This window comes from Haemaphysalis longicornis, unplaced genomic scaffold (assembly GCF_048455015.1).
Source record: "Haemaphysalis longicornis isolate Haplotype H1 unplaced genomic scaffold, Haemaphysalis longicornis Haplotype H1 scaffold_13, whole genome shotgun sequence".
In the NCBI taxonomy this organism is placed as follows: domain Eukaryota; kingdom Metazoa; phylum Arthropoda; class Arachnida; order Ixodida; family Ixodidae; genus Haemaphysalis; species Haemaphysalis longicornis.
Window position 1 is genome coordinate 16,639,346 of NW_027526233.1, and position 27,128 is coordinate 16,666,473.

At 47.4% G+C, this 27,128-nt stretch overlaps 1 protein-coding gene across 1 annotated transcript; it reads right to left on the reverse strand.

Annotated features, from left to right (window-relative positions):
* LOC144163719 (uncharacterized) lies at positions 1 to 25,348 on the reverse strand. Its single transcript, XM_077694468.1, has 4 exons — positions 25,317 to 25,348; positions 7,022 to 7,574; positions 151 to 176; positions 1 to 64 (listed from the first exon to the last, which is right to left on the reverse strand). The coding sequence occupies exons 1-4, from the start codon at positions 25,346 to 25,348 to the stop codon at positions 1 to 3; spliced, it is 675 nt and encodes a 224-aa protein (XP_077550594.1).
* Positions 25,349 to 27,128: the final 1,780 nt, after the last annotated feature.

Below are 27,128 nucleotides of genomic sequence, written 5' to 3' on the forward strand. Positions count from 1 at the left end.
TCATAAAACTGCATTCGCCGCGAGAGCTTCCGTCGTGTGATGTCCTTTCTTCTCGCTCCGATTTCTGTAATTACAAAGAACCAATGAAGCAAATTACAAGTCAAAGAAAGAAAGTTGCACTTCAGCCATATCATTTCCACTGAAAAGCACCCAGGCTGTTTAGTGGAAGCCGGAAGCTGGAACTATTCTGCTTTCATCAGTATTCGGACGTCTGAGCGTGCGGGACACATGATCTGTTACGCAACCTGGACTGGTCACCACGAAACTGACTAATACTGGTTTGAGCGGCCTTTGCAATCTCCCTTTATAACGAATCTACGTATTCTCAGCCTACGGCAAGGTTAAGCTGCAATGACACTGCAGCAAGCACCGCTGCATGTCGCATTACTCACTCTTGCCGTGAAGTGATGAATGAATGACTTTATTTAAGGGAGGAGGCTATAAAGCCCTGTGGGTAGGGAATGGAAAGTAGGATTGGGAAAGACGCCACTAAGTAGTTGTAGTACAACTAAGTAATGTTCAAGCTTCACTGTAGCGGTCACTGTAGCTGTCTCTCGAGGTTCCGTTGGAGCAACACACACGCACTGGCCTTCCCCTGAGGGGAGGGGGTGTCCGGCATAGTTCTTGATGGCGCATTACGGTTGGTGGGGCAAGACGGATGCGCACCAGTGTTCATTTAAAAAATTATGATGAGCCTCTCAGCCGTATATGCTGGTATTACCACAAATTGTTCCAGTCACGTTATACATCTGAGATTCTCCGGTATTCACCGTCCGCTCAATGTCGCGGACTTCTTCAGTTTCCTGCAGTCAACGGGAATTCCTGTCTGCCCGTGTGTGGACTTTCAATGGACACTTTTTCGCGGCCAAGAAAGTTGTTATAAGTAAATAAAATTCCAAAGTAGCCCACTCTGTGCAGGTGGATTACCAGTGAAGGTATTTGAAGACGCACACGACATGAAGGTGACACACAATCTAGGAGAAACTTATCAGCAAATTTCCTTTCCCTGAACCACAGAATGTGGTTATCTCTAAACATGACTTTTGCAACCCGGAAACAGCAGATACATAAAAGTGTAGGGATATTTTTTTGCTTACGAAAAACGCAATTAACACAAGTTTTGTTCAGCGATAGCTTAGTTTACGCAGCGAGAGCCTGCAGTGAACCCGCACACCACTGCACGGCGAAAAAAATTACAAACGCCGCTCGGTGCAGTCCCCGGTGTAGGCCCGTATTCACAGTAAACGTGGGTGCAAACAAAAATCCCATTGTATGATATTTTGATTGCACGTACCCTCACTGTTTTCCATGACCCCAATCCGCACCATTCCTCTTGCAACGAACGAGTGATGAGATGCTGACACTGCGCAGCGGCACGAGCGGCTGCATGTCTGCTTGTATCGTCTTCTGATAGAACTCGACTTTATTCTTTTCTCCGTGTCCTCTACAAAAATTCTTGCAACAAATGAGCGGTTCGACGCTTACACTGGGAAACCGCACGAAGCGCTGGCTGGGCCTTGATTGATCATGAACGTGATGTTGAGGCTACGAGGAACGAGCCGTTTTATGTTTCACCCAACATAATGAGGTTTTATTCCAAAATCGCCAATTAGAGTATGAAAATCATCAAGATGCCGTAAGCACAAACGGGTTACGCCGCAGTCGTACGCAGAATGCTAATGAAATAAGCCCGGCCCGAAGCATTACAATGAACTTACATTGCGCACATATAGTCCAAATATACCCGCTGAGTCTTATAGGCAGTCAAAAGCAGCTTGCAACTATACTGCGATTTAAAAGAACCGTTTTGTTAGCATTGAATACGGCTTTTTGAACCACCTGCCAAATACCGTTAAGAAGTAGCCATGTTCCGTAGAGAAAGCAGCTTTCCGTAGCAGGCAACAAAGCATTTACCGTTGGTGTTTCATACGTGTATGCGCAGCCCTTGATGTAAATGAAAAGAAGAGTGCTATTATTGGTATATTTTGTTAACGATTTTACCGCGCGAAAGTATGAAAAATTTCCTTGTCTGAAAGAGCACATTCGTCTCTTTGTAGATATGGTTTATTTAAACAAGACGTCTATAGCATTTCACTTGTAAAATTATAAAATAGAATATCTTGCTTCAATTTTGCTGAAACATTTTTTTTTAATTATTCCAAACTTTTTTAGTTTTAAAAGCAAACTAACAGACAACTCTAGGATGAACTTTGCTAAAAACAAAAAACTAAAAAAATTGCGAGCTCCGTATTTTTAGTATAATTGCTACGTGTTTTATATCTACATTTCTAGTTGCCCTTTTAACACAGGTAGCTAATTTATTTTATTGTTTCACCTATCAATTTCAGCAGTGGTGCAGCTAGGTTTGATTGTTTCAATAGTAGATTTGGGAAAAACGGCTAAGTTTACTGAAGTGAACCGGTTCGTTTGAACGGTTCAGCGGTTCAATTAGGTCTGTAACCTGTGTTAAGCATGCATAATCTAAATTATTACCTAATTGCTGTTGAGTAATTTATTTTGTAGCAACATCCGGTGTATTTGTACTGAAAAGCATTGGCCTCACCACCATTACAAAAGTTGTTATGTGTCAGTGGTATTTCAGAATAACTCTCGGTCGATAATAAAGGAAAACATGCAACTCTTTGTCAACTTTATAACCTCACAAATGTGATCTCTACTCTACTCGGGGAAAACTTTCTGTGGCAATGGAGACAAAGCTACGCGGGGGGGGGGGGGATGCTTTGTGCTACTGCGCCAAAGTAGTTCTCAATAAACTAGTTTCGGTTTCGGTTTCGGCGTGACGCATACGCATTTGCTACAGTTCGTTTCTTCGCATGAGCTCTTTGGTTGAGTGCGCTGAACCGCAATCACCAATCATGCAGGCACATTGGCGTATCCCTGTCTACGTTTCATAAGATTCTAAGCAAAAGCCAACGCATTCACTGGAGAACTCCGACCGACCTAATATATTATAGCGTGGACGGTACCGGCGAACTCTGAGCCGCCCAGAAACGCCGTTAATTTTGTAAGCGCTGCAGTTTGGAGGGCAGGCACTGATATTTAAACTCTTCTTTAGCCGAAAACTGGGCAGCACAACGCGCACGTGTAGCGTGCTTACATAGCGAAGGCTCGCTATACCGTTAGGGCAGCACACGGCACTACGGCGCGAAGTGAAATCCCATTTGGATCGCGCTGAGTTAGGCAGGCCCCAAGAAGTTTCGGTGACCCGCAACTCGGAAAGCGTATAGGGGAAGCTCGCGCTGCAGACCCATGAATCTTGCGCTCAATCGCCACGCCTTCCTATTCCAATATCTTTGATGAACAGCGGGCTTTCGGGCGTGTCTCGCTATACAACGTGGCACAGGTTTCATACCTTAGGATAGCAGTTGTACTTCACTGGCTGAGTTGCCTATTGACAGCGTAAAGGCGTGTCAGCACTTGGACGGATGAAAAACGTAACGCTGTCTAAACATCTGCACAGTTAGCGCTGGTCGTAAAGTTTAAAAACAATTGGTCACTGAACATTTTTCCAGGAATGTGGTCACTGACATCGTAAAGTACATTGCATTAGCTAACTTTGCCAAACGCCAATATATCGAGCCGTTCTCAGATTGGTGGTTAAGCCACCCCTTTCCATTTTGTAATGTGTTGTCACTCGCAGCCTTCTTGTATCACTTGCCGAAAAAGTCACCGTATCCAGAACACCGCAACTGGGCGTGTCAGCAGAATTTCAATTGGCTTCCAAACCAGGCAACCGAATTCGCGTTGGCTGAGTGTAGCTGCTAACTCTTCATCAACATTCCAATTGGCTGCATCAGCCTCCTTTCTTTGTCACTTACATCGGTGTTGTGGGACCATGGCTGGCTCTACATTAAATAATAGCTGACTGGTATTCATGGCTGTAAATTTGATGTTGGCCTACCCGTGCTCTTACTTGTTCCCAAGCCCAACACGTGGGTTCACCAGTGGTGGTCCTGCCCGTCCAATTCACCAAGTTTTATTTGGCGGCGACGTGACACCCCACCATCACTAAAGTGCTCCAAAGTTTCGCAAAAATGTACGATTTTGTGGCTGTGGCCAGGATTTGCCCACACAATTCCAGAACCAGCAGAGACACTCCGACACTCATGGCTGCCACCGCCAACAGCAAACCGTTTGACATCGGTACACCGTGAGCATTAGTCAGCAAGGATAATATGTGCTACGTGAAAAATTGAAGTAGAAGAAAGAATGTGTTTAGTTTCATTTATTTATTTCCTGCATAATCAGCTTGGACAAAATCTGGAAGCCACTCCAAGTAGTCACACAAGCACAAACATGCACACGAACGCCAGTCACAGGAGTAAACCTTTAAAACCATGCCCCATCTTTCAAGCCCACTTGAGCACTCAAAGGCACGCAGCCACGTATTTCGAAACAAACATTTCTGGCTCTGTTAGCAGTTATTCGCAGTCACTGAGTACGGTGTGCAGTAATTTCTTCATGAGAAATGTGAAAACAACATAAATGTACCAGACATTGCACCACAAACATGACAAAGTGACACTGCCCATCCCCATGACAGTGAACATTTCTGTAAATTCTGTTTCATGAGAGCGTGCCGTTGCCTTTCGGGTGTTCGACCTCATATCCCAGGGCCTCGGGAAGGTAGTATTTTTACAAAAGTTAAGGCTGGTAGCAAGGAAACCCACAGCGTTTCGACATTTGGAAGTGAGGCGTTGACGATTCGTATTACTCCTCGCCATTTAACCCTGTATATACGCATTTAAAAGAAATTATTTGAGCCGGACATGGTCTTTTACTTCAGCAATCTACCCTCTGTAGTTGAAAAGACCAACAAAACATGAGCAAGTGAGTACAAATGATTACCTCACTTACAATGTGCAACTGATGGTTGTCTATTTTTTTCAGATGACTGAAATATTTACAAATATTAGACAACTCAACAATGCGTTTCTGGATATCACTACCATCTCAAAGTTCTTGTAAAATAATTGTTCCAGTCTTGTCATGTCAGGCACCGGTTACTGCTGTTTGCAGAGGCTGTTTACAACCTCTTGGGTTGTAATCAAATTTTCCAATTTCATTTCTTCTGGGTGAAACAGGATATGTCACGTGCCACTCCTCACTGCTTGCTACCAGCGTTCGTCGTCAGGTTTCATTGAATGCATGACAAAGGTACAGCAAGTGCATCTTAGCTGCCACCCACAACCGACAACCTCAAGCCTAATTCGCACACTGACAACAAGCAACAACTACTCCAAATAATTGCCTGGTGCTGCACAAATCCACCACTGTGTGAGCAGCTACCTCCTAAGTTGCGGGGCATGAGAAAAGTAAACAAGGTGTGCTGTAAGTTGTTGCACACAAGCAGCACCACATAAACCAACAGAGCGTACTTCCAAGCTTCTGGCGAACAGAAAGGAAAATAAGTTCCTCGTCACATGCCACACAAGGCCAGCCCCACATAACCTACAAAGCGTACTTCCAAGCTACTGGGCATCGGAAAGTTAAACAGGGGGCTCTGTAAGTTGCCACGAAAACGCAGCACCAACCGCGCGTACTTTTAAGCTTCCGGTCACCACAACCGTAAACAAAGCACCTTTTCACTCGCCACACACGACCAGCACCACATAAGTCAGCGTACACCGGTTTCATCATAGTTCCTCTACGCCGCTCATTTCGCTGTCACTGCAGTCACTAGAGCTTCTTGGAGTCGGAACCTAGCGGAATCACGACGTTGTCGATTCTGGTGTCGATTGCACCATCCCTCTCCCAGGCCTCGTTCTCAAGACGCTCCACATGAGCGCAGTCCCGGGCCCAGTTTTCGTGAGTCACGAGGGCGATGGCTTCGTTGAGTAGTTGTTCAACGTCAGCGAGAGTGAATGAAGTGTTGTTGGCAGCAATATACCCCTTAACCTGGCTCCACATCATTTCAATATGTTGAATTCACAGTGGTAAGGAAGAAGCCAAAAAATGTCATGACCAGCAACTCTGCCCAGGGCTTCAATCCGGTATCCAAAATCTTGTGTTCTCATTAACCAGCCGAAGGAGGTCGGGTTTCAACTGGTCATCACGCCACGGGATGGTTTTTGCAGTCAACCAAGACTGAATGTCGGCCTTGCGCCACGACGTTGAGGGCAGCTTTTCGGTCCGAACACTGTGGTACGGAGCATTGTCCATGACAATAACACTGCGTGGCTCAATGTTGGATAGAAGTTGTTCTGCGAACCACTTCTCAAAGCCTGGGCCATCCATTTCACAGTGGTAGTCAGTGGAAGCACTCTTTGACGCACGGAAAATGAGACATGCCCCGTTCAAAAAGCCCTTCTCACTTCCAGCATGAAGGACGATGAGCCGACCACCTTTGCCTGATGGTGCACGAAGCCCAGGAGTTCGACCCTTGCGAAAGGCATCTTCACGGGATGACACAGTGGTGTCCTCCCACACCATGCCCTTGGTGTGCCCAGCATTGACCCAAGTCTCGTCGAGGTAGTATATAGTCCTGCGAAAGTGAAGGGAATACGTGTCAGTTTTTCTTTGGGGTGAAGGGTTAGTAAAGACAGAGAAGGCACTTATTGCTTGCACCTAACATCATTCTACTACGCAGGCAGGTATGTTTAGTTTTTGGTGGCACCGCAAAACACCAAAATAAAAAATGTTCGCAGAACGTACACCACCCACATGGCTAACGAAATCCACTCACTGAGTGCTATCCATACATTATTATAACATGTCGATGCATACTTGTCCCTTCAATTGCTGAACAAGAATAGCCTGCAAAATACGAACAACAGGCAGGGATACAGAAAAACGTCAAGAAAAATATAAAGTGAACGCCAGTATGCATGTGGAGCGGTGTTGATAAGTACCTCTCAGCAATAAAATATTTGGCTGTACGAGAACTTCCATCGTTATTTTTTCTTGTTACATTTCAACTGTCAAATAATGTTACATACGAAATTTTAATTTTAATCGCAGGAATTGACGTTTATCTATCCGTCCGCCAAAGGGAAAACACGTACCGTTTCTGCTTTGACATTTCTCGAAGAGTCCGCAGATATTTCCGCCGCCACACGATGATGTCATCCCTTTCCAGGAGCGCAGAGTTACGTTTTCGCTTCAGAAAAGCCAATCCAATGTCATTCGGAAGCCGACGCATCGTTCTGACACTCAGCTTCGGCAGCCCCATATCGGGGTCGCTGGTCACATCGCTGAGGATCTTTTCTGCAGTTGGCGCCTCGTTGCGAATGAAGTACTGATGCACTTTCCGTCGGAGAGCAGCAAGGGTGAAGCTGTCGTACCGATGTGCTCTTGTCTGTCCTGTAACTGCAGGCGGTTTCCCCGTCGACAAACGAAGCCTTTTGCGCTTTGGGGACTTCAGGGTGCCACGCAAAACCTCATTCTTGAGCCGTGTGACCGTACGCTCGCTTACGCCGGTAAGCTGGCTAACAGAACGAAATGCGGAAACGACGGAGAGTCCTGGTTGCTTCAGTCTCACGTGGGCGTACACGTTGCAGACAACTTGCTTGGTCTGGTTTGACAGCTTTTGGTTGTGAAGGTTTTTGAAAATCCTTTGAGGCGAATTAACTGCCGGGCTATCGGACGGAAAGTACCTGCTGCCGATGAAGACGCCATTTTTTTTAAGAGAGCCGTCGTGCCACCAGTGGTAATTTCCGCAACCAACAAAACCGATAATTTAAAAACAGTAACGCTTACTGGCTATTATATTCTGGCGATTTATTCGCATTGTCAAAGCAAGGCTTGAAAAAAAGAAATATATATTTTTGAATTGCATAGGTTATGCGCATTGGATAATGTTTGTAGAACTACTTCCAACTGCGCAGCGAAATGTCGTGGTTCGGCCAGCCACTTCGCCCCTCCTCCCGTAGCTTTCTCTCAATTGCCACAGAAAGTTGTCCCCGAGTACAGTGAGCTGTGACGCCAGAAAAAAATTATTCTGGAAAACATGATACAAGAAGGTAATTTTAATACTGTGGTGCTGAACAACACTTTCTTGAGTTTATTCCAAGCGAGACAGGTCCGCTTTTTGGCAGCGATAATGGATGACGCGAAAGTTGCACACAAGACCTAGCTGGGTCGGCCGATACGCCTCTAATAACTCTACCTGAACCTGCCGACGCGACTCGTTCAGAGCCATGCTCAGCACGATTCTCTAATCGAGCGAGCAGCCGCTGAACATCGGTTCTTAGGAGAGCCGCTCAACCACAGAATCACCGGGAGCCGAAAATCGCCGCGTAAGTGAGTGGTTGAGAAGATCAGGTTCGTTCCTGACTCGGACAACAGCTGCACGCAGAAATGTAACTGTGGCGAATCATATGGTCACAGGAGTTTACTTTTCTATTACTTTGAAAATAAAGACGCAGTTCGTTTACTGCTCCCATTGCGGCTTCCCGATCTGTCATTCACCGCCGCCACCGCGGTTCCTAAATGGCGCCTCAGAAGAGCCGCTTCGCGAAGAGGGGCTCTCGAAAAGAGCGGGAGCCGTTCTCCGGCTCTTCGGTTCAATAACTGAGCGAAAAAGCCGGGTGAGCCGAAGAACGGGTCTAAACTGCATCCGGTTCTCCTGACTCGAATTGTCGGCTCCCACGACAGGGGGCGCGCTGGAGGAATTTGAAAAATTACCCCAGCTGGCCTGGCAGTACAGTTGCTGTCTCGCGCCGACAATAGATGGCGCAGCGAGACGGCTCTTTTGACCCGGATCTTCGGTTCTTCGGCTCAGTAACTGAGCGGGTGAGCCGGAAGAGCCGAAGAACGGGTCAGAACTGCATCCGGTTCTCCCGACTCGAATTGTCTGCTCTCACGATAGGGGGCGCTGGAGGAATTTGGAAAATTCGCCCCAGCTCGCCCGGCAGTACAGTTGCTTTCCCGCGCCGATAATACATGGCGCAGAGAGACGGCTCATTTGACCCGGGTATTCGGTTCTTCGGCTCAGTAACTAAGCGGAAGAGCCGGAAGAGCCGAAGAACTGGTCAAAACTGCATCGGTTCTCCTGGCTCGAATTGTGTGCTCCAACGACAGGGGGCGCTGGAGGAATTTGGAAAATTCGCCCCAGCTGGCCCGGCCGTGGAGTTGCTGTCTCGCGCCGGCAATAGCCGGCGCAGAGAGCTTTGACCCTGCTTTTCGGCTCCGTTGGCTCTTTCTCCATTGTTTTGCTGTGCTGTGAGGCTGTGGCTCACCCCGTTCGACACGGATCACTGAGGAGGCGAGAAGAAGGCTCCCTCTCTCCAAAAGAACTGCCGCTCACTTTTACTGAGCCACGGCTCACTCGTTCTTCAAAAAGAGCGCCTCAAAAGATCCGGATCCCTCCTGAGCGACGCACCTCTATTTATTAGTGATACTGTTGACGGAAGGGGTGGCCTTTGTCGGCTTTGAACCGTGGCTTTTGTGCCTTGTGTCAGCGTGTTTATTAACATTACCAAAAGTAAAATTATGCGCTGCGATCGACCACCATCACGGGAATCGTGGCCGACGCGTATACATAGGAAGCCAGTGCACCGGGACAGTGATTTGACTTCCAGGCTCCGCAGCTACTTCGGTTTTGTCTGCTCCCCCCACCTGCGCTCATTGAAGCCACGTAAAAGTTGCTTGAAATGCCCGGTCTTGTAAATATAGAGGGATGAACGAAACGGAATTTTAAACAAACGCTTGGTTATTCTCGTCCAGCTGCTTCGGCATCGTCCACAACTTGACCTTCATTTGACCGCAGCCCCCTCACGCGCTCTGCTGCGCGTAACGTGACTCGTCGGGCCCGCTTTCAGTGCTGCACAGTAAACGCTGTTTTCAGTCCTTTCAGCTTGAGTAAGCGGTGGCGGCTGCGGTTGGAGCGCAGCACATTTTATAGGCAGCCATGCATGTGCTAGCAGCGTCGCTGCCCCGCAGCTGCTAGCACAAGCATGGGCCACTAGGCCCTCTCGGGATACGCGGCTCGGCTTGCGTCCGGCGATGAGTAACGCCAGCTGTGCCATGAACGAAAATAAAGCCGTACCTTTGTTGATCGTTGTGTGGCCTGGAATGGCTTTGAACCGTTCTCGGGAAGTGGCGTCTGACCACCCAGGGAGTGTCTCACAACGTGTGCTTACTCGAGCTTAATCATAGTCATGTTTAGCCAATGACTTATTCATAGCCATTATACCTGGCTTATGGATGAGTGTATACCTAAGTATAATAGTTACACGCAAATAAAAAGTTCATCACAAGCAAGCTCTTGCTTTGCATATCCGTGGTTAGATGACGTAAGTCGCAGGCATTTTTTAAAATTTTGGCTTGGGCAGTGACCTTCATTTATTCTTTTCTAACCATATTTCATGCAGCGGAAGTAGCAAACTGTGTTTCTGTCAACGCGAGGGACAAGTGGTGATGCGTCGTTCAGCAGCATTTTCAACCTGCCCACGGCCCAAGGTTTGGAGAAAAAGAACACTTCTTTATTCAGTTGTGCTCGCATTCGGCATAACAAATTTACTTCGTCTACTGAGTCGTGGCAGTTAATAAGCCGACGCTAAATTTGCAGGGTCGAGGCATGTAGTAGACGGTAACATGCCGGGGCAAAAGTCTACTAAGGGCCGCCAAATGTGCCCCGCCACACCAATCCTTTGCAGCCGCAGTCACGCCCGCATTACAACAATCAAAACACAATGCAAGAGAAGGCCGTAGGTGGAGAGGTGCGATATTTGGCGCTGCTAACTGGCCCCTTACGAAAATTGTACTTTGCGGGCACAGAATCGGCCCTATACTTCCCAAATATGTCTGGTCATTTTGAGGTACATTTTTCTAGGCATCTCTTAACAGTATCTACATAGTGTGGACATCATTTTCTGTACAATTTTATGCTCTTTTCACGATGCCATAGATTTTCACAGCATGATAAACACAAATTGGAAATACTTTTTCCGCCAGTACAAAAGTTTTGTCTAATTTGCACATTGAAATTTTTGCAACCAAAAAACCAATACGTGCATATTCTCAATGCTGGCACAGTGGATGTAGGAGCCTAAGTAGATAGCAGGAAAAAAGAATCAGTCAGTCATCCTAGAAGATATAGGAAAGAATTGTATTTATGTAATAAAAAACAGTTTTGACATAATTGAGTTCAAAGAAAGAAAAGAGAAAAAAACAATATTAATTTGCCGCCAAACACCACACGAGTCACTTCTTTAGTGAGCACCAGCTTCGTAATCACTATCGAAATCGTTTTTTCGCTTTTCAGCTTGTCGCCTGTCCCGCCTTGCTGATTTCGTGAGCTGTCTTTGAGCTATGTTCGCAAAGTAACTTTGCTAGTAGGTCAACCTTTTTTAGCCACTTGATGATGGTGTTGCGCCCAGGGTTCCACCCGCATATTTTTAAAATGTTGTCTCCTGCGATGCTACCATCATTGAATGGATGAACAGCGTCAAATGTTGCAATCTTAAGAGTGTGAAGCACAACAACGACAACTTTTGACGCAGGGCTCCAAATTACAAATTTGAGAAAATGGGCAGAGCGTTTTTTGACTGCCTTGGATGAAAAGTCAGTTATGCAATACTTGCCAAACCATTTCTTAATACAGCTGGTTTGAGACCTGCGTTTTGATCTGCAGCTGCGAGTGTTGTGATGGAAAAAATGACTATGAACATGGAGTACATTCTAAAATAGGACACGGTCACTGACTACTTGCCTACGGAACAACAGTTTTTGAGCCATAAAGACATCCGTGTACAATAAGTTCACCTCACCTCCTTATGTATAGTATCTATGCATAATGAGGTGAGTTTCTAAATGACGAAGAACAAATATTTTGTTTTTTAAATTTCGCCTTACCCTGTGCCTTCGCCTTACCCTGTCATTATTAAGACTTGTATGTAATGCAAAAAAATTATTACAATGTTAAAATTGCCAGCTTAGGAGCTAATATTGCAACGGCGGGTTAAAAAATCCGCTTAAGGTCCAGGACCGTGAACCATTCCGGTAGTTCGCTTTCAGCTTTGAACAAATCTGTAATGAATCCAATGCCCTCCGGATGGGCGTGTAGTAAAGCCATCCCAATCTTCCTACACTGTGCCGGTTTAGAGCCATGGACATGTCGTAAAGCACCCCATCTTCGTTATCAGTCGGCAAGAATAGCAAGCCGCAAGATGTGAGAGGTAAGGATTTTTTATAAATTGGCCTGCAGAATGTCCCCGCGACAAAAAAAGCATCTTCGCAATATAAAACTATGTGCTGCATGGTTTCTGGTTTTGTGTATAGGCGACCGTTCTTCAAGCCCGGTCAAGGCCATGGTGTTAGTGTGGAGCTAATACAAGAAAGTTTTGGCCGATGACCTGTGGGGATCGCGACTTTCACGCGAACCCCTTTTCTGGCTAGCTTCCCGTCGCGGCCGGCGTGCACATGCGCCTCGCTCACGCGACGGGAACCATACGGGAGGGCGCCAGCAACCGGACGGTTTGTTGTCGCCCCTGGTGAAGGCGTTGACCCTTTTCCTCTCTGCCTTACCCGAGAACCAGTTCTTCCTCGATACTAGCGCCACCGTAAGGCGAAGTCTGGTGGGACGTAGCATGACGAGGGGACGCTCGCTTGTCTTGGGGATCCGGTAGCGCGCGGACGTTTCGGCGCGCTGGTCCTGACCTGGGGAACGCGCCACAATGGGACGCGTCCGGACGAGCTGGGAGACTGCACCCGCGCTCGCACTCCGCAGCGCTCCGCTGCTCCGGTATGCTATCGGTGAGTCGAACCATCTCGATCTCTAGCGTTGTTTAATGCCTCGGTCCCAGTGTTAGCGTAATGGCCTACAATTAGTCTGTATGCAGTATATTTGATTTGCACATTGCAATAAATGCTGCCATTGATGTTTTGCCCTCGCCGCCTCCTGCCTTTGTCTGTCTCCGCAAACAACGGACCCGTCCGCAGCCGGCGCTCGCAAGGCATGTTTGCTGAGCGCGGATGGCTGCGGTGTGGGAAATAACTAGTGTGTGAAATGTAGAATCCCACATCTGGCGCCCCAACGTGAGGCCTTGTTTGCGGAGGCGAGCAGGAGGCACGGCAGCATCCTTTGTTCTGGCGTCGGACGATCCGAGTACAGACAACAGACTTCAGGCCTAACTGATTGGAGCGAGTTATTAGCAGAGGCGAACTTTCCTGAGAGTGAGGCGAATTATTTATTGCTGCGGCGTTTTTAGTTGGTTAAGCGCCGAGTTTGCAGCAATCGTGTATATGGCAGGACATCGCTGCCAGTTAACACGTGGTCTCCGACTTTTTGTCGGGACGTTGTTGTTTATGGAAACAAGGGTTTCCGAGTTTGCATCCAGGAGAGGCTGGGAGCCCGCGCCGTTGTGTCAGCCCGAAGTGAGTGTGTACGGAAGCTGCAATTTGGGTCCGAGTTTTCTTTCGTTTTGTCGACTCCGGGAGTCGAGGCTCTGGGAGCCGTGTGGCCGGGCCACGTGTGCCGCAAAAGGCTAGCTGGTATTGCAGCCTGGCACGGGCGCTCCGATACCGCTGACTGCGGTAGGCGCCGTTCGCTCATAAGCTGCTTGTGTTGCAGCGAGTTAGAGTAGGACCCTAAAAAGCAGATGTCTCCTCACGGCTGCACGTACGGGCACGTTCAGGGTTTCTTTCGTTTGGTCTGTTTTATTTTGTTGTGTTTTTGGATGCGGGTCGTTTGCCGAAGTGAGTGACCCGAAGGCTTTCACAGCCGGTCCTCCCGGAGAAGGCACGACCTTGGGAACAATGCGAGGGCGCATGGAGCGCTCCCCCTCTTTTGTTGATCGCCTCGCACGAGAGAAAGGAATCACTCCCGCCTCAGGAAAGACTTCCTTTGACCCCTCGCTGCTTGAAAAACTGCTTTCCGCAGCGTAGTTGTTTTTGTTGTCGCGCCACACAGGCGACGGGACTGAAGGGGGGCCTCATCCCTCTTCCACTGACGGGGAGAATTACGCGAGGCAAACTTTGCGCCCGCTGATTGTAACGTCGCAGGAGCCCTCTTGTTCGGCTCGAGAGACCAAGCTCTGTTCATGTAAACTAAGCGCCAGTGTGTTGAAACGTATTTCAGCATTTTTACGCAAGCGGCGTTCATGTGTGTGAACATAGGGCTGTCGTTGGGAGCAAATACTGTTTCCGCATTCATGTGTATGAATGAAGTGTTAAAGATGCGAGCAAATACTGCTTTCGCATTTGTGTGGTTAAGCATCGCGCCGGGCGGTCGATGCGACCGTGTGTGTTTTTTGTGCCCTGTACCGTATAGGGTTAGAACAGGTTCTAGCTCTGTTGACATTTCCAGAGTGGTTGCATTGCTGACAAACTTAGCGGTTGAACCGTCAGATTGTGTCACGTTGTTGATGCAATCGAGTTGATATTCTCCCTACCCTGCACGCTGCAGCGTTAGGACACTTTGGCGTGCTTTGTTGACGTTAACAAGCAGGTAGTTATGCCGACGCCATGGCAATTGTGGTATTTGACATCGAACCACGTGATGAATGGGATTAAAGGGCTACTGCAGCCTGTTTGCCCTGCCCTATACGTTGTAGGGTTTGGACTATTTATTGGGCTTTGTTGACATTAACAGAGCGATGGCAATCCTGACAACGCGGCAGTTGTCGTTAGGATTACGCCACAAAGGCGGTGCGATCGGAGAGCTATTTTTTCTGCCGTACACTGAAGGTGCGGGGAGTTTCTTTGTGCAGCTAAGCCACCCCGGCTTGGACCACATGACGGAGCGTGTTTATGCTGCTGTCTACTGTTCCGGGCGAGCTGCCGAGCCTGCTGAAGGGGTGCGGTGCGGCATGCCGTCACCAGCCTGGCTGAGAGAGTCGGCAGTCTGGTCGCTCGGCGGCCACGGGCCATCACGGATGTGCCGCCACTTGAGCAACGCTTGCTTGGGTTGGCTGGTGCGATTCTTCCCGGAGCTACCCGCCTGCAGACATCAGCGGGCGACGACCGGGCCTGCTGGTACACTACCAGCGGTGGCATTTAACGAGTGGAAGCCGGCGTAGGCAACACGATGCAGTGACTAACGATTTAATCGACGAACGAACTTTTCGTCGCCTCTAGTCCTGTAGTCAGCTCTCACCGGCGTACGCAAGGAATTTAGGAGGGAGGGATGTGGGGATCGCGACTTTCACGCGAACCCCTTTTCTGGCTAGCTTCCCGTCGCGGCCAGCGTGCACATGCGCCTCGCTCACGCGACGGGAACCATACGGGAGGGCGCCAGCAACCGGACGGTTTGTTGTCGCCCCTGGTGAAGGCGTTGACCCTTTTCCTCTCTGCCTTACCCGAGAACCAGTTCTTCCTCGATACTAGCGCCACCGTAAGGCGAAGTCTGGTGGGACGTAGCATGACGAGGGGACGCTCGCTTGTCTTGGGGATCCGGTAGCGCGCGGACGTTTCGGCGCGCTGGTCCTGACCTGGGGAACGCGCCACAATGGGACGCGTCCGGACGAGCTGGGAGACTGCACCTGCGCTCGCACTCCGCAGCGCTCCGCTGCTCCGGTATGCTATCGGTGAGTCGAACCATCTCGATCTCTAGCGTTGTTTAATGCCTCGGTCCCAGTGTTAGCGTTATGGCCTACAATTAGTCTGTATGCAGTATATTTGATTTGCACATTGCAATAAATGCTGCCATTGATGTTTTGCCCTCGCCGCCTCCTGCCTTTGTCTGTCTCCGCAAACAACGGACCCGTCCGCAGCCGGCGCTCGCAAGGCATGTTTGCTGAGCGCGGATGGCTGCGGTGTGGGAAATAACTAGTGTGTGAAATGTAGAATCCCACAGACCATACCCGCATAACCTTGACCCTTTTCAAAACGTCATTTCCGGGCTGAGAAGAGCACCTTGATCTGCACAAAGGTACAGGCAGAGTAATATGAATTATTGTACAGACGTCTCCGGGCTAGATCTCTGAATCAGTTCCGCGACAATCGGACTTTGGTAAAAGTGAAAGCCAAGAAAATGTTTCCTGAGTATTCTTGCATGCTTGCTCCTCTGGTGAAATCCGTAGACATAACCCAGCCGGGCAGGGCATCTCTGTGTCGCACTTGCAACACTGTACGTAGAGAATCTTTTCGTTAATCTCTAAATTAAAATAACACAGAGATGACTTGTGTGAAAACATACAAGCGACAAGTACACCTCTTGTCAAAACGTAGGAAAAGAAGTCTATACAACTCATGCGCTCCCACTAAGGGACCCCAACAAACATAGCAAACACTCTGTGTTGTTTTTGTAAATTGACACGTGAAATACATAAGAACTGCAGGACAGGCCAATCCTTTGCAACTAAAAATAAACGACAAACAGTATTACGCGAAAATCTTTACAGGTATTGAATACCCCAGTTGATAGTTTTTTTAACACACTGAGCTTTTTTGGCCAGTTTTGTGTCGTGTTTTGGTAGTGCTCCAATGGTACGCCGGAGTATTCCACTGGTGCATCAGTCCACTAGATTTTTTTAAACAAGCTTGTTTACATACCGAATCTACTTGCCAGAACCCCATAAATTTGTTCAAGTTTATCGTACTTCCATTCATTATTGTGGGATCCATTACTGCAGCTCCTCAGCTTTGTATGTCAGTACAAAAAACCGCTATTTCATCGCATGTGTGAGCATATTCACCTCAATTTCGTGCAGTGTAAAACCTGGCCGACGTATATTGTGCAAAACTTTCGAACAAAAGGGTTCGAAGACTATGGCAAAAAACAGGGCCGCCAAATGACGGAGAATCGAACAGAGTCTTGCAATGGCGTTCTTGTTTACTACCAGACTGCCCTCACACATTGATTAACTAATTTTTACCCAGTCTACGATGGCATATCCTTTGAACCACAATGTCGAAGAGAATCTCTTGTGCTACCCCGTCAATGGCGCTCCCTAAATCGAGTTTCACAATGGCAGCCTTTCCACATTTTGCGCAAGAACATTCTAAAATGCTTATCAACGCATGAGTCTTGGTCGTAATCATTATTTTTCTTAATACCACATGTTTAACACGGGCCAAGAATGGGTGTTTTACCACCCGGTGATTTCTTTCTTAAGAGTTTCTTAAGAATGTTTGAAGTCTGCATTTGTGAGCCTGATGTGACGGTACGGTGACACCGGTAATAATACCATAGCCTCTGGTTATTTAGGAATCAAAGCAAAGTCGGATTTTCGCAAAAATATGGGCAGTTATTTTAATTCGTAGGCTTTCAGAATTAATCCCTACAGGGCCATTGCTAACTAAAATTTACATTGTTTGTAGAAGCAAGCTCACAGATCGTCGCCTATACGGGCGATTTACGCAGGGACTACTTATCAATGGCCCTTTCTATTGGCGATAGGCTGATGTGCTCTCCCAGGTTCATTTTCGCTTTAATTTTCATCATCTATCTTGGGCAACAGACGCCGAAACATTGTTGCGAACCCCTCTCAGTAATGCCTGCCTGTCCAAAGGAATTCCCGATAGCGTTCATAAAAGGCCCGTTCTAGCTTTTCGCCTCGCGGCCTCGCCTCGGTAGCTTCTGGCTGCAATTTCGTTGCGCTCGGCGGCGAGCATTTTGTGGGCCTTTTGCCAAACCATATCCGTTTATGGAGCCCGTATTTTGGCCCCTGTCTATCTTCTTGTGTCGAGAAATTCCAGTTCTGTTTTGCCTCCCCTTACGCTGCCTTTACACTTCACCAGTATCTGTCTTCTAGAGGTCTGGGAGGTAAGGGGGCAGCAATTTCCAGAACAAAATATTTCTCATCCGTCCTGAAACGCGCTGTGTTGAGTGGCATGCTGTACATGTGTTCCTCACAACAAAACACAACTGCACCAGTCCTATAATTTCGAGAACAGAGTATAACCATCACACATCTAATTAAATCCTGAAAAGAGGAGACAGCACATGGGTATTGTACTCACCTGACCAAATGAAACGAATGTCCTTACGCGTCATCGGACAGGACGTTATGTTTTGTGGCTTGATAGCGTCCTGTTGCTCCACTCGCAGAAGGCTCGAACAAAATTCGGGGTTCGCAACAGAACTGTTTTATCTAGTGCATTTTAAAGAGATCTGCGCATGCGAAGTAGCCCAAACCCTCGCCCACGAATTTTCACAGGCACCACCGCTTCCCCTCACAAACAGAACGCCGTTCCCCCCAAAAAACGTTCGGCAAATAGTCCGGGAACAAATAAATCGGTACCACGAGAGCGCTCACACAAAACGGTAATTTAAAAGTGTAGCTTTCCAACCAATTGCGAGACAAAAGTAAATTGACCTCCCAGCAATCGTAGTAAGTGCGTCTATCTCGTTTGACAATCTGTTTCAGCCAGTGTTTCTGCGAAACAGACGTCTCGGAGACGTTTTGTGCTAGTTGGATTATATAAGGCCAGGCGCAGCAAAAATAATGCCCAAATGTGGCGTCACGTAACGCCGGTGTACCAACAGCAGTATAGACAATTGAAGAAGTGAACTGAGAAGGGGTAGTTTGTGCACGAATCTACTCAGAAAAACAGCGCAAAAACGGTACGAAATAAAATAGTGTTTGTTTTTTTTTTGTGTCGTTAGAAGCGCTGTTTTTTATTAGAGGCAATTGGAAAACAAATATTTTTTTTCTTGCCCATTTTTCGCAACGACTGGATAAGCATGTTTTGTTAACAATTCTCGCAGCATATTTAGACGATCCCTGGCAGCCTATGATATCAAATGAAACATCCGGAAAATGCAAATTGTATACTGCTACTACTACACCGAAGGTTAATTGGCGTAGTCGTAGGAGATTCTAGCAATTACTAAAACCAGCCTGGTCAATCCTGCTCTTCTGAGAGAGTGCATATCCGGCAATGGTCGCCAGATTAGGCCGCCCCCACACCTCCGTCTGTAATTCAATCAACACTCGTTTTTTTATTAATCCGGTGCGAACCGCGCGGCACCGAGTTTCGAACATCGGTCCTTCTGCACTCGAAGCGCGTTGTGCCTCTACGCCACCGCTAAATAGAGCCGAAAAGCAAAAAAGCCCGAGTGTACGACATTTCATCATCATCATCATCATCATCACCACCAGCCTATCTACGACTACTGCAGGGCAAAGGCCTCTTCCAATAATCTCAAATTACCCCGGTCCTGCGCTAACTGCGACCACTTTATCCCTGTAAACTTCTTGATCTCATCTGCCCATCTAACTTTCTCAGCCCTTGCGACGCTTGCCTTGTCCAGGGATCCGCTCTGTTACACTGAATGACCAACAACGGTTATCTTGCCTTCGCATTCCATGCCCTGCCCACGTCCACGTCTTATTACTAATTTCTACTACTGTGTCCTCAACACGCTTTTGTTCCTTGACCCACTCCGCTCTGTTCTTGTGCCTTCGAATTTCCCCAATACCAAAAGTTGCGTTTTTCAAAACTGGTTTGCAGTTACCAGAGGCAACAAATTGTACCAAGACGTCACCTTTACAGTTTTGTTGCACAGATTTTTTCAGTAGGAAAAAATGCCGACTGTAGTTTAAAACACTCAATTTTTTAAAACACTCAAGTCACTTTAACGACCACGTGAACACCGCATGTACGAAGTGTACACCCTAGAATATACTGAATTATGGCATAAAGCCAAAGATAGCGATTGCCACCATGGCTTTTATTACGTCATCAAGTTTACCGAGGCGGAAATTGAAAAACAAAAGTTGCAGCCACATCTACGTTTGTATCGTAAGATGTAAGGCGCGATAGCAATACTTCGACTTCCACGGAGCGTGTTCGCACGCAGCTGCTGCCTTTCCGATGTATGCTTCACGAGCGCGAACGGTTATCGAAAAGAGAAAGACTAGCAACCAGAGTTTTTAATCGCCGTGTCGCAGGAGAGACAACGGCTCTCTGCGCTTCCGTAGCTTTACATTTAAGCGTGAAATATTGCAAATCCGATGTGTTAGTTTGAACCAGAGGTCACTGTCAGCATTTGAAAATGTGTACTCCGTGATGTCTAGGCCGGGCTGAACAATGTTCCTTTTTTTAAGACAGAGGGAAAGAGAGAGAGAGATCTTTGTTCAGGAAGAACTACTTGTGGTTTAGAAAAATAGGGTAAAGCGATGGCAGGGAGCTGAAACCTGAGTCTACGGCAGCAGTTGCAGCAGCTCCTTTCCTTGCCCTGTCAATCACTTCGCGCTGATATTCTGGTTTAAAGCTGGCCAAATCTTCCTCACATGCTGCGAAGAAATGGAATATGTTATGTTTCAGTTGCTCTCCCCTGGCTATACCCTTGGGCATGGCCAGGTTGCGCGCAATAGGGTGGATGCTTCCCCTATTTTAGCAGAGTTGAAAGATAATTTGTGATGTCCCCTTGGAGTACCTTGACCCACATGGATTTTCAGATAATTGTTGGTTTTCCGTCCACAAAGTTTGTGATTCATTGGAATTAAGACTTTATTGCCGCGAGGGGAAGAATCGCGTTCCCAGGCACACAATGAGGATTGGTTCGTATCGTTTTTCGAAGAAGGCAGTGCGGTACTCATGGTGACAAGGAGCATGATATGCGAGTTTGTGAGCCTCTTGCATAGTGTGTCGTTCGCTTCCAGGACATTGGAATCGGCTTTCAAGGTTACGTTGTTAACTTCATGCATTATTAATGGGAATATTTTACAAAAGCGCTTGGTATGCTGCCTTCAGAGAACTGTATAATGTTTTTTTGTGACTATGTAATGACGTTACGCTCCTAGTTGATACTTCCGCTATTCGGATTGCCAAAAAAATGACTCCAACATCCACACCTTTGTTTCTGTATGTTGGAAGGTGATGCAGTGCCAAAGATTGCCAGAGTAATCAGCTACGATAATTGGAGCTTCGTGCTTTCGTACATCCCAGACTCGATGCATACTGTGGTCTCATAACAATGAAACTTACCCGAATGAACTTGAGCCTGCCATATCGCCCCTTCTTGTGCAGGATTGTATCCATATTTTTGGCAGAGAGTTTTTTTTTTGCGGGGCCGCTGTATCAGTGCCAAGTCTATCATGGCGTGCTGTAGTTTCTCTTCATGTAGGTAGGGTTGGGTGTCTTTTTTTCTGTTTGAGGGTGCGTGTTTTGAGGTGCATGTTTCTTTTCAGAGGGAGTATGACGGCCCCGCCCGATTTTGGTTTTACATCCGCTTTCTCGGTGCTAGGAGAGTGGTTTCTCCGATTTCTTGAAATGCATTAGAAAGACACAAGTTGAGTACCAATTCACCGTCATCATCACTAACATTCAATTTAGGACGACTGCAGCGTGAATGCCTCTACCATTGGCCTTCACCCGCTGTTGTCCTGCGCTTCCGGAGGTCATTGTTTGCTCGGAATATTGTTATTGTAACCCTCCATCGTGTAAATAGCCCTCCCCTTCTTCTAGACTCATCTAAGCACTATCATTTTGTCACCCCAAGAGGTCCGCCCTTTCTTGGCTCGTCTCACAGTCAAAATTGCTAGATTGAGAACTGCCTGATATGCTGTCATAATGGTGGTGTTTGTTTCCCTGTCTTTGGTGCGGGTAAAGTTGTGGTACGGCAGGCTCTCAAATATTCTTGTGATGATCAGTGTTTGCATGAGTCATGTCGTTTCTTTTCTCGTTTTCGCGCTCTTCTCTTCGTTGGACTCAGCTTGTGGCAAGAATCGATTAAAGTGTTTCTGTTTTTGGTGTTTGTGAGTTGGGAACTGCCGCCTTGTCTGGAAATACGTCGCACAGTCTTACGTGGCTGTTCTGTGGCAGGATATTCGTGCCTACTTTTAGGGTGATTTTTAACTTGGCTGCGTGGCGCCATTTGTCATTTACCAAACCGAGCTTGCAGCGGAGACATGCCCATAGAATATTGAAAAGTAATTTGAAAACTTATTTGAGTAGACGCTATATAGCGGGCGTTAGTTAAGCTATTTTCGGCTTATAATCATTTCTTTCCTCGCTTTCTCACAGACTAACGTTAATCCTTTGTTCCCTGTTTTTAGTCAGGTCACCCACTATTGGTGCTGACATAAGACCCTTTGCATAACACAGCGCGGTGGCTCAGTTTGTAAGGTGTTGCGCTGCTGAGCCAAAGGGCGCTGGTGAGATTCCCAGCCGCGCGGCCGTATTTCCGATGAAAGCAGAAAAAAAACTCTAGTGTGTCGAGATTTCGGCGCACGTTAAGGATCCTGAAGTTGTCAAAATTCCTATGGACACTTTCACTACTATATTCCTCGTTGCCAACGTGTAGCTTCCAGGCATCAATTATCGGAAGTTTATATTTTTGATCATCCGGTGGAAACACGCTTTGGAATGATGGCGTAAGTTGCGGGCACGGCTAGAGACCGTGTCTCCCGAGCATGCTACCACCGAATGGGCATAGGACGAACTTCACCACGCCGACGCGGTACCTGCTGAAAACACCTGTCCTTTCTTTCGTATTCGACGTTGTATCATCGGCCTCCTTTCCGAACTCCTGTAACCGTAGCGCCACATTACAGCATCAGTAGAGCCTTTGCATCGTGCTGCCTCAGTCGTATCTTCCGGGTGGCAGCGGTGACGTATTTCTGCTAACGCCTGCTGAGCACGGCTGATTGCACACGTCTAGAAGACACAGAGAATTCCAAAAATAAGCCTAATAACGCTATCGCGTCGAAGAACGCCGAGATGGATTCTCCTTCCAGAAAACGTGCACATTTTCTGTTACAATCAGTTTCAAGAAAATATCAAGCTCGTCTCAGCTTAGAAGCAGACACACAAAATGACTGCCGCTACCTTCATGACGCGCAGACCTGTGTGTACGTGTACAAAGCGATACTTTAAACGGATCGCGTCACACTGTCTCTGCCTACGTTTTCATTCCACAGGATACGCCGCGTCGGAAAGCACCTCCTTTTGACAACTGTACGTGGAGCTTGATAGCAGCCTTGCCGCGTTGTGTACTCTTATATTGGTTGGTGTACCATTCGGTTTGACGCAAGGCAGCCGCTGCCTTGTCTTAACTCGAATTCCTTAGAAGAAATACCTTGCAATCCATCAATTTCTGCTACTGAAATACGTTCAGCTTCTCGCTGTGAACACTTCTCAACAACTTTGAAGGACCACATATTTTTTTACGAAAACCTGCACAAGTGGAGAGTCAGCCTTAAAAAAACCTGAACAGTCACAGCTTAAGCCAAATATGCATTTTTGTCCTGAAGTTACAGAGGGAATGATATAAACATACTTCACTCAATATTGGGCAAGCTACAACCAAAACCACATCTCCTGAGTCGTGCTTCTGTGCAGTGCGGTTTTCTGGGATTTTATCTTTAGTTATGCTCCAATGCATTAGAGTGAAGTACAAAAAACACCGATAATGTTAAAAAAACACATCCCGTTAGTCATGACTAGCCTCAAGACATGTGTTCGGCTTCTTGCTACGCTTTGGTTGATTGAAATGAAGGTAAACTTGCCTACAGTTTTTTATGTCATGATATTTTTCGGGGGCTTCTATTTTTTATGCTCACCTGCACAAAGATGAAGTGTATATTCACTGATACGTTTATAGAATGTTTTTCGCATTGTCTTAATATATTGAGATACACTTTCGCGCAATGACTTGAACAAATTACGAAAAAAGTCCGGTTCAACACCCCGCGACAGCTGCAGTGTCGCACACAGTATGTTTACAGGGGGTAAAGAACTGGCCGGGAGCCATATCTCGAATTTGGGAGAAAGATATAGGTTAAACTTGGTGAAAAAAGTAGAACAAAGAATTTCAACAGTTTCGCTTTGGCAGGACCGCCGCTGATAGCGAAGTCAAGCCTGGATGAGAAGAACCCTTCGGCTGACTTGGCGGCCAGTTTTATGCAATACATTGGGAAAGGGTGGCGGGCACAGGAAATATGAACGCACATAGCGAGCTCGCACCCCGATGCGATGATAAGAGCATTCCACACGCGCGTGTCGACTGACGCCCTTGCCGCTGCTATTATGGAACACGAAACATCTACCCTCTGAATAAACAAAGCAAGTAACAACGATGCACAATAACACAAGTGATCACTTTCAAGAGCACCAATTCAAGTTCTCATGAGTCAGGCCTCAATAAAAAAAGGTAATAACGTGCATGCGCAACAAAACACTTAATCACTTTCAAGTGCACTGATAGAAGCTCTCATCATAAGTCAGGTGCTGAGAGGGTCTTCGCTGGTGTGTTGACCTTCTTACCGGTGGGCTCACTGCCGGCGGCGCCCCCCCCCCCCCCATCCTGTGGTGTAGTGCTTCTGTGTTGGTATCTGGTCGTCGCCCGCTTCGTAATCGGAGCCGTCGTGATCGGAGGTGTCAGAAACGAAAGGTTCTGTTGTCTTCAGAAGATGTTGCCGGTTTCGGAGAAGAACTTTGCCGTCTTGAGTGACGACATGGTACGAACTAGGTTGCACAGCACGGATCACCTTTTCTTTCCTTGCCCACGTGCCATCACGAATTCTAACAATGTCCCACTGTCCTAAGGGCTCCAGGAAACGTCTGGGCTGTTCTTGTTGATGTTGTCACACAGTAATCAGAGGCCGTTACTGAAGTCTGGCCGAGGGGTCCGCAGCCACCGGCCTTGGAGTAGCTCGCCAGGTGAATTTCCATCTTCCAAGGGACTGGACCTGTAACTAAGCAGTCCAAGCTAGAAGTCATCGCTGCCTTTGGTAGTTTTCTTTAAGATCCACTTAACTACATGCATGCCCTTTTCTGTGTTGCCATTGGAATGACGAAACCGGGGGGCTAGAGGTGGTATGTGGAAATCATATTTCTTTGAGAAGAGGGAAAATTCATGGCTGGTGAACCGCGGGCCGTTATCAGTGCATATCTCCACTGGAATCCCGTATCTGGAAAATTTAGCTCTAAGCTTCTCAATAACTGTTGCTGCGCATGTGTCATGGAGCAATTGCACCTTTAGAAAATCGGAAAACGCGTCATACACGCATAGTTACGCCTTGCCACCGTGTTCGTAGATATCCAACCCGACTCTAAACAAGACATATTCAAGAACGGGAAGGATCAAACGTGGCTCACTATTACGTTTATACATATGCGTCTCACACAGTGCGGATTTCCTGATAAGGTTATCAATGTCCGCTCCGACGCGTGGAAAAAAAGTAATGGTGGGTACGTGCCTTGCATTTATTTATTCCCAAATGGCCATCGTGAACTATGCGGAAAACTTCAGCGCGCTTATTACTAGGAATAACAAGCTTTCACCCCTTCAAAAGCACGTCGTCAACTGTCGACAGCTCCGCTGCAAACGGTTTTAGTTGGCCAGCCACGGGGTTTGTTTATCTGAACACTTTCGATGACCTTTTTAAGTAGCCATCCTCGCTTGTTCCTTGTACCAGGTTGTGCCGTGTTGCCTTGCTTACAAGTGCAAAAATGCTACTTACAGGTTGAACTTGGACGTTCTGCTCAGCGTCATCCTTTCGCGAAGGGCCGACGGGCACCCGTTATAGAGTATCAGCAAATAGCAAGACGATTTCCGGGCACACACTGCAAGGTAAATTCGTACTTTTGTAGTGGTAGTGGTAAGTTTCAAGCAACACTTTGCGGCCGTACAAGAAATGGTGGAATTTCTCGCATACGTATACGACTGCCATGGCCTCCTTCGATCAGGTAATATCGTCTCTGAACACTCGTTAGTACCTCTGATGCATGAGCAACTGGTTTCCATCCATCACCATGCCGTTGCAGCAGGGCTGAGTCAATGCAGTCTTGCAACGCATTTGAGCTTATGTTCGTATCTCGGCTGGAGTCGAAAATAACTGCTTCGAAGAAGACGGGCTGCCGGAGTCGAAGAAGACGGGCTGCTCACACAGTGCCCCACATATGCTATCCCATTTTTCTCCTTGTTTCTGTCCACTCAAAAACGTTGTCCCTTTTTATTGGCTACCGGAGCAGTTTTGTTTTTTGGGCCAGCGCTGGTATAATTTTCGCAAAATAGTTGACTCCTAGTATTCTTTGCACAACGTGCTGATCGGTTGAAGGGGGTATTCGTCGTACCGAAGAAACGGATGCGGGGCTCAGGCGTATGTCTTGCGGCGATATTACGTCACCCCAACAAATTTTTGTGGCGCCTATCGCGCACTTCTTGGCAGGTTAACGTTAGTCCCGCTGTGCACGCGGGCTGCATTACTGCCCGTAGCCTGTCGTCATGCTCTTCTCTAGGGTATCATCATATCATCATCATCATATATTCTACGTACATCTACTATGATATCATCTACGTACAATCGTGTTCCCGAGATTGTATCCAATACATAAATCATACACTTCTGAAAGGATTCGAGGCTGACGCTATTCCAAAGTGGAGCCTGCGGAATCTATAGCTTTTCAAGGGGGTGGCAAATGTGCATATTCTGGATATTTCCTCATCAAGTGGAATCTGATGGAACCAAGAGCTTGCGTCTAAGCAAGAGAAAAATTTTGCATCTGCAAGCTCCGACGCTATGTCCTGGTAATGCTCGCGTTTCAAACATTGGTTGTTTTTTCTGGGACCCAGGCATGCGCGCAGTTTGCTGTACTTCTTTGGAGTGATCCCCGAAGTGTTTACCCAGTCTGGGGGCCCTTCGACCTTGGTAATGATGTCGGCCCTCTGCACCTGGTCGCTGGAGAGCCAAGGGGACTTGTCTTGCTACCTGCACTGTAGGAACGCTGTTTGGTTGCAATGCCTTTTCTATTGTTGAATGCGGACAATACCCGTGAAGAGATCTTGGTATTCCTGCAGCACTTGTTCACTGGTGTTCGGCGCCATATCGGTGATAGACCTTGTAAAAAGTCCAAGAACATCACTGGCACGCAGGCCAAGGATGGCTTGCCATCCTTTTTTCACAACAAAAACAAGGGGATGTTGACAGTCTTGCTGCCGATGCTGACCTTTAGCCTCGTGATCTCCTGGTGTTGATGGCTGCACCCCGTAAGAACGTAGCACTGTGTTGCTGGGTGTTAGCTACGTTTTCGGGTTGAGCTTGCGATACTTCCTGTACGGCAAAACGTTTGCATGCGTCCCTGTGTCTATCTTCAGGATCAGGTCTCCGTTTGCCACTTGTTCTCGCACGATCCAATGCCGCTGATTCATCACGCTGTCAATCGAAACGTCGAGAACTCGAAGTCCTCCTCACTGTTGTGGACTTTTGCTACTTCTTTTGCGCTTTGGAATCTCTCGACAAAATGATTTTTTCCTCCGCACCTTCCGGAAGTGC

Bases quoted from the DNA above. Each gene is read 5' to 3' on its own strand.
- LOC144163719 (XM_077694468.1), bottom strand. From the start codon at position 25,348: ATGACGCTGAGCAGAACGTCCAAGTTCAACCT. The intron at 177-7,021 runs GTGTTTTCCCTT...GAATAGTTCCAG, and splicing joins TGTCAAAGCAGAAACGGTAC to CTTCCGGCTTCCACTAAACA. The intron at 65-150 runs GTGCTTTTCAGT...TTGTAATTACAG, and splicing joins GCTTCCACTAAACAGCCTGG to AAATCGGAGCGAGAAGAAAG.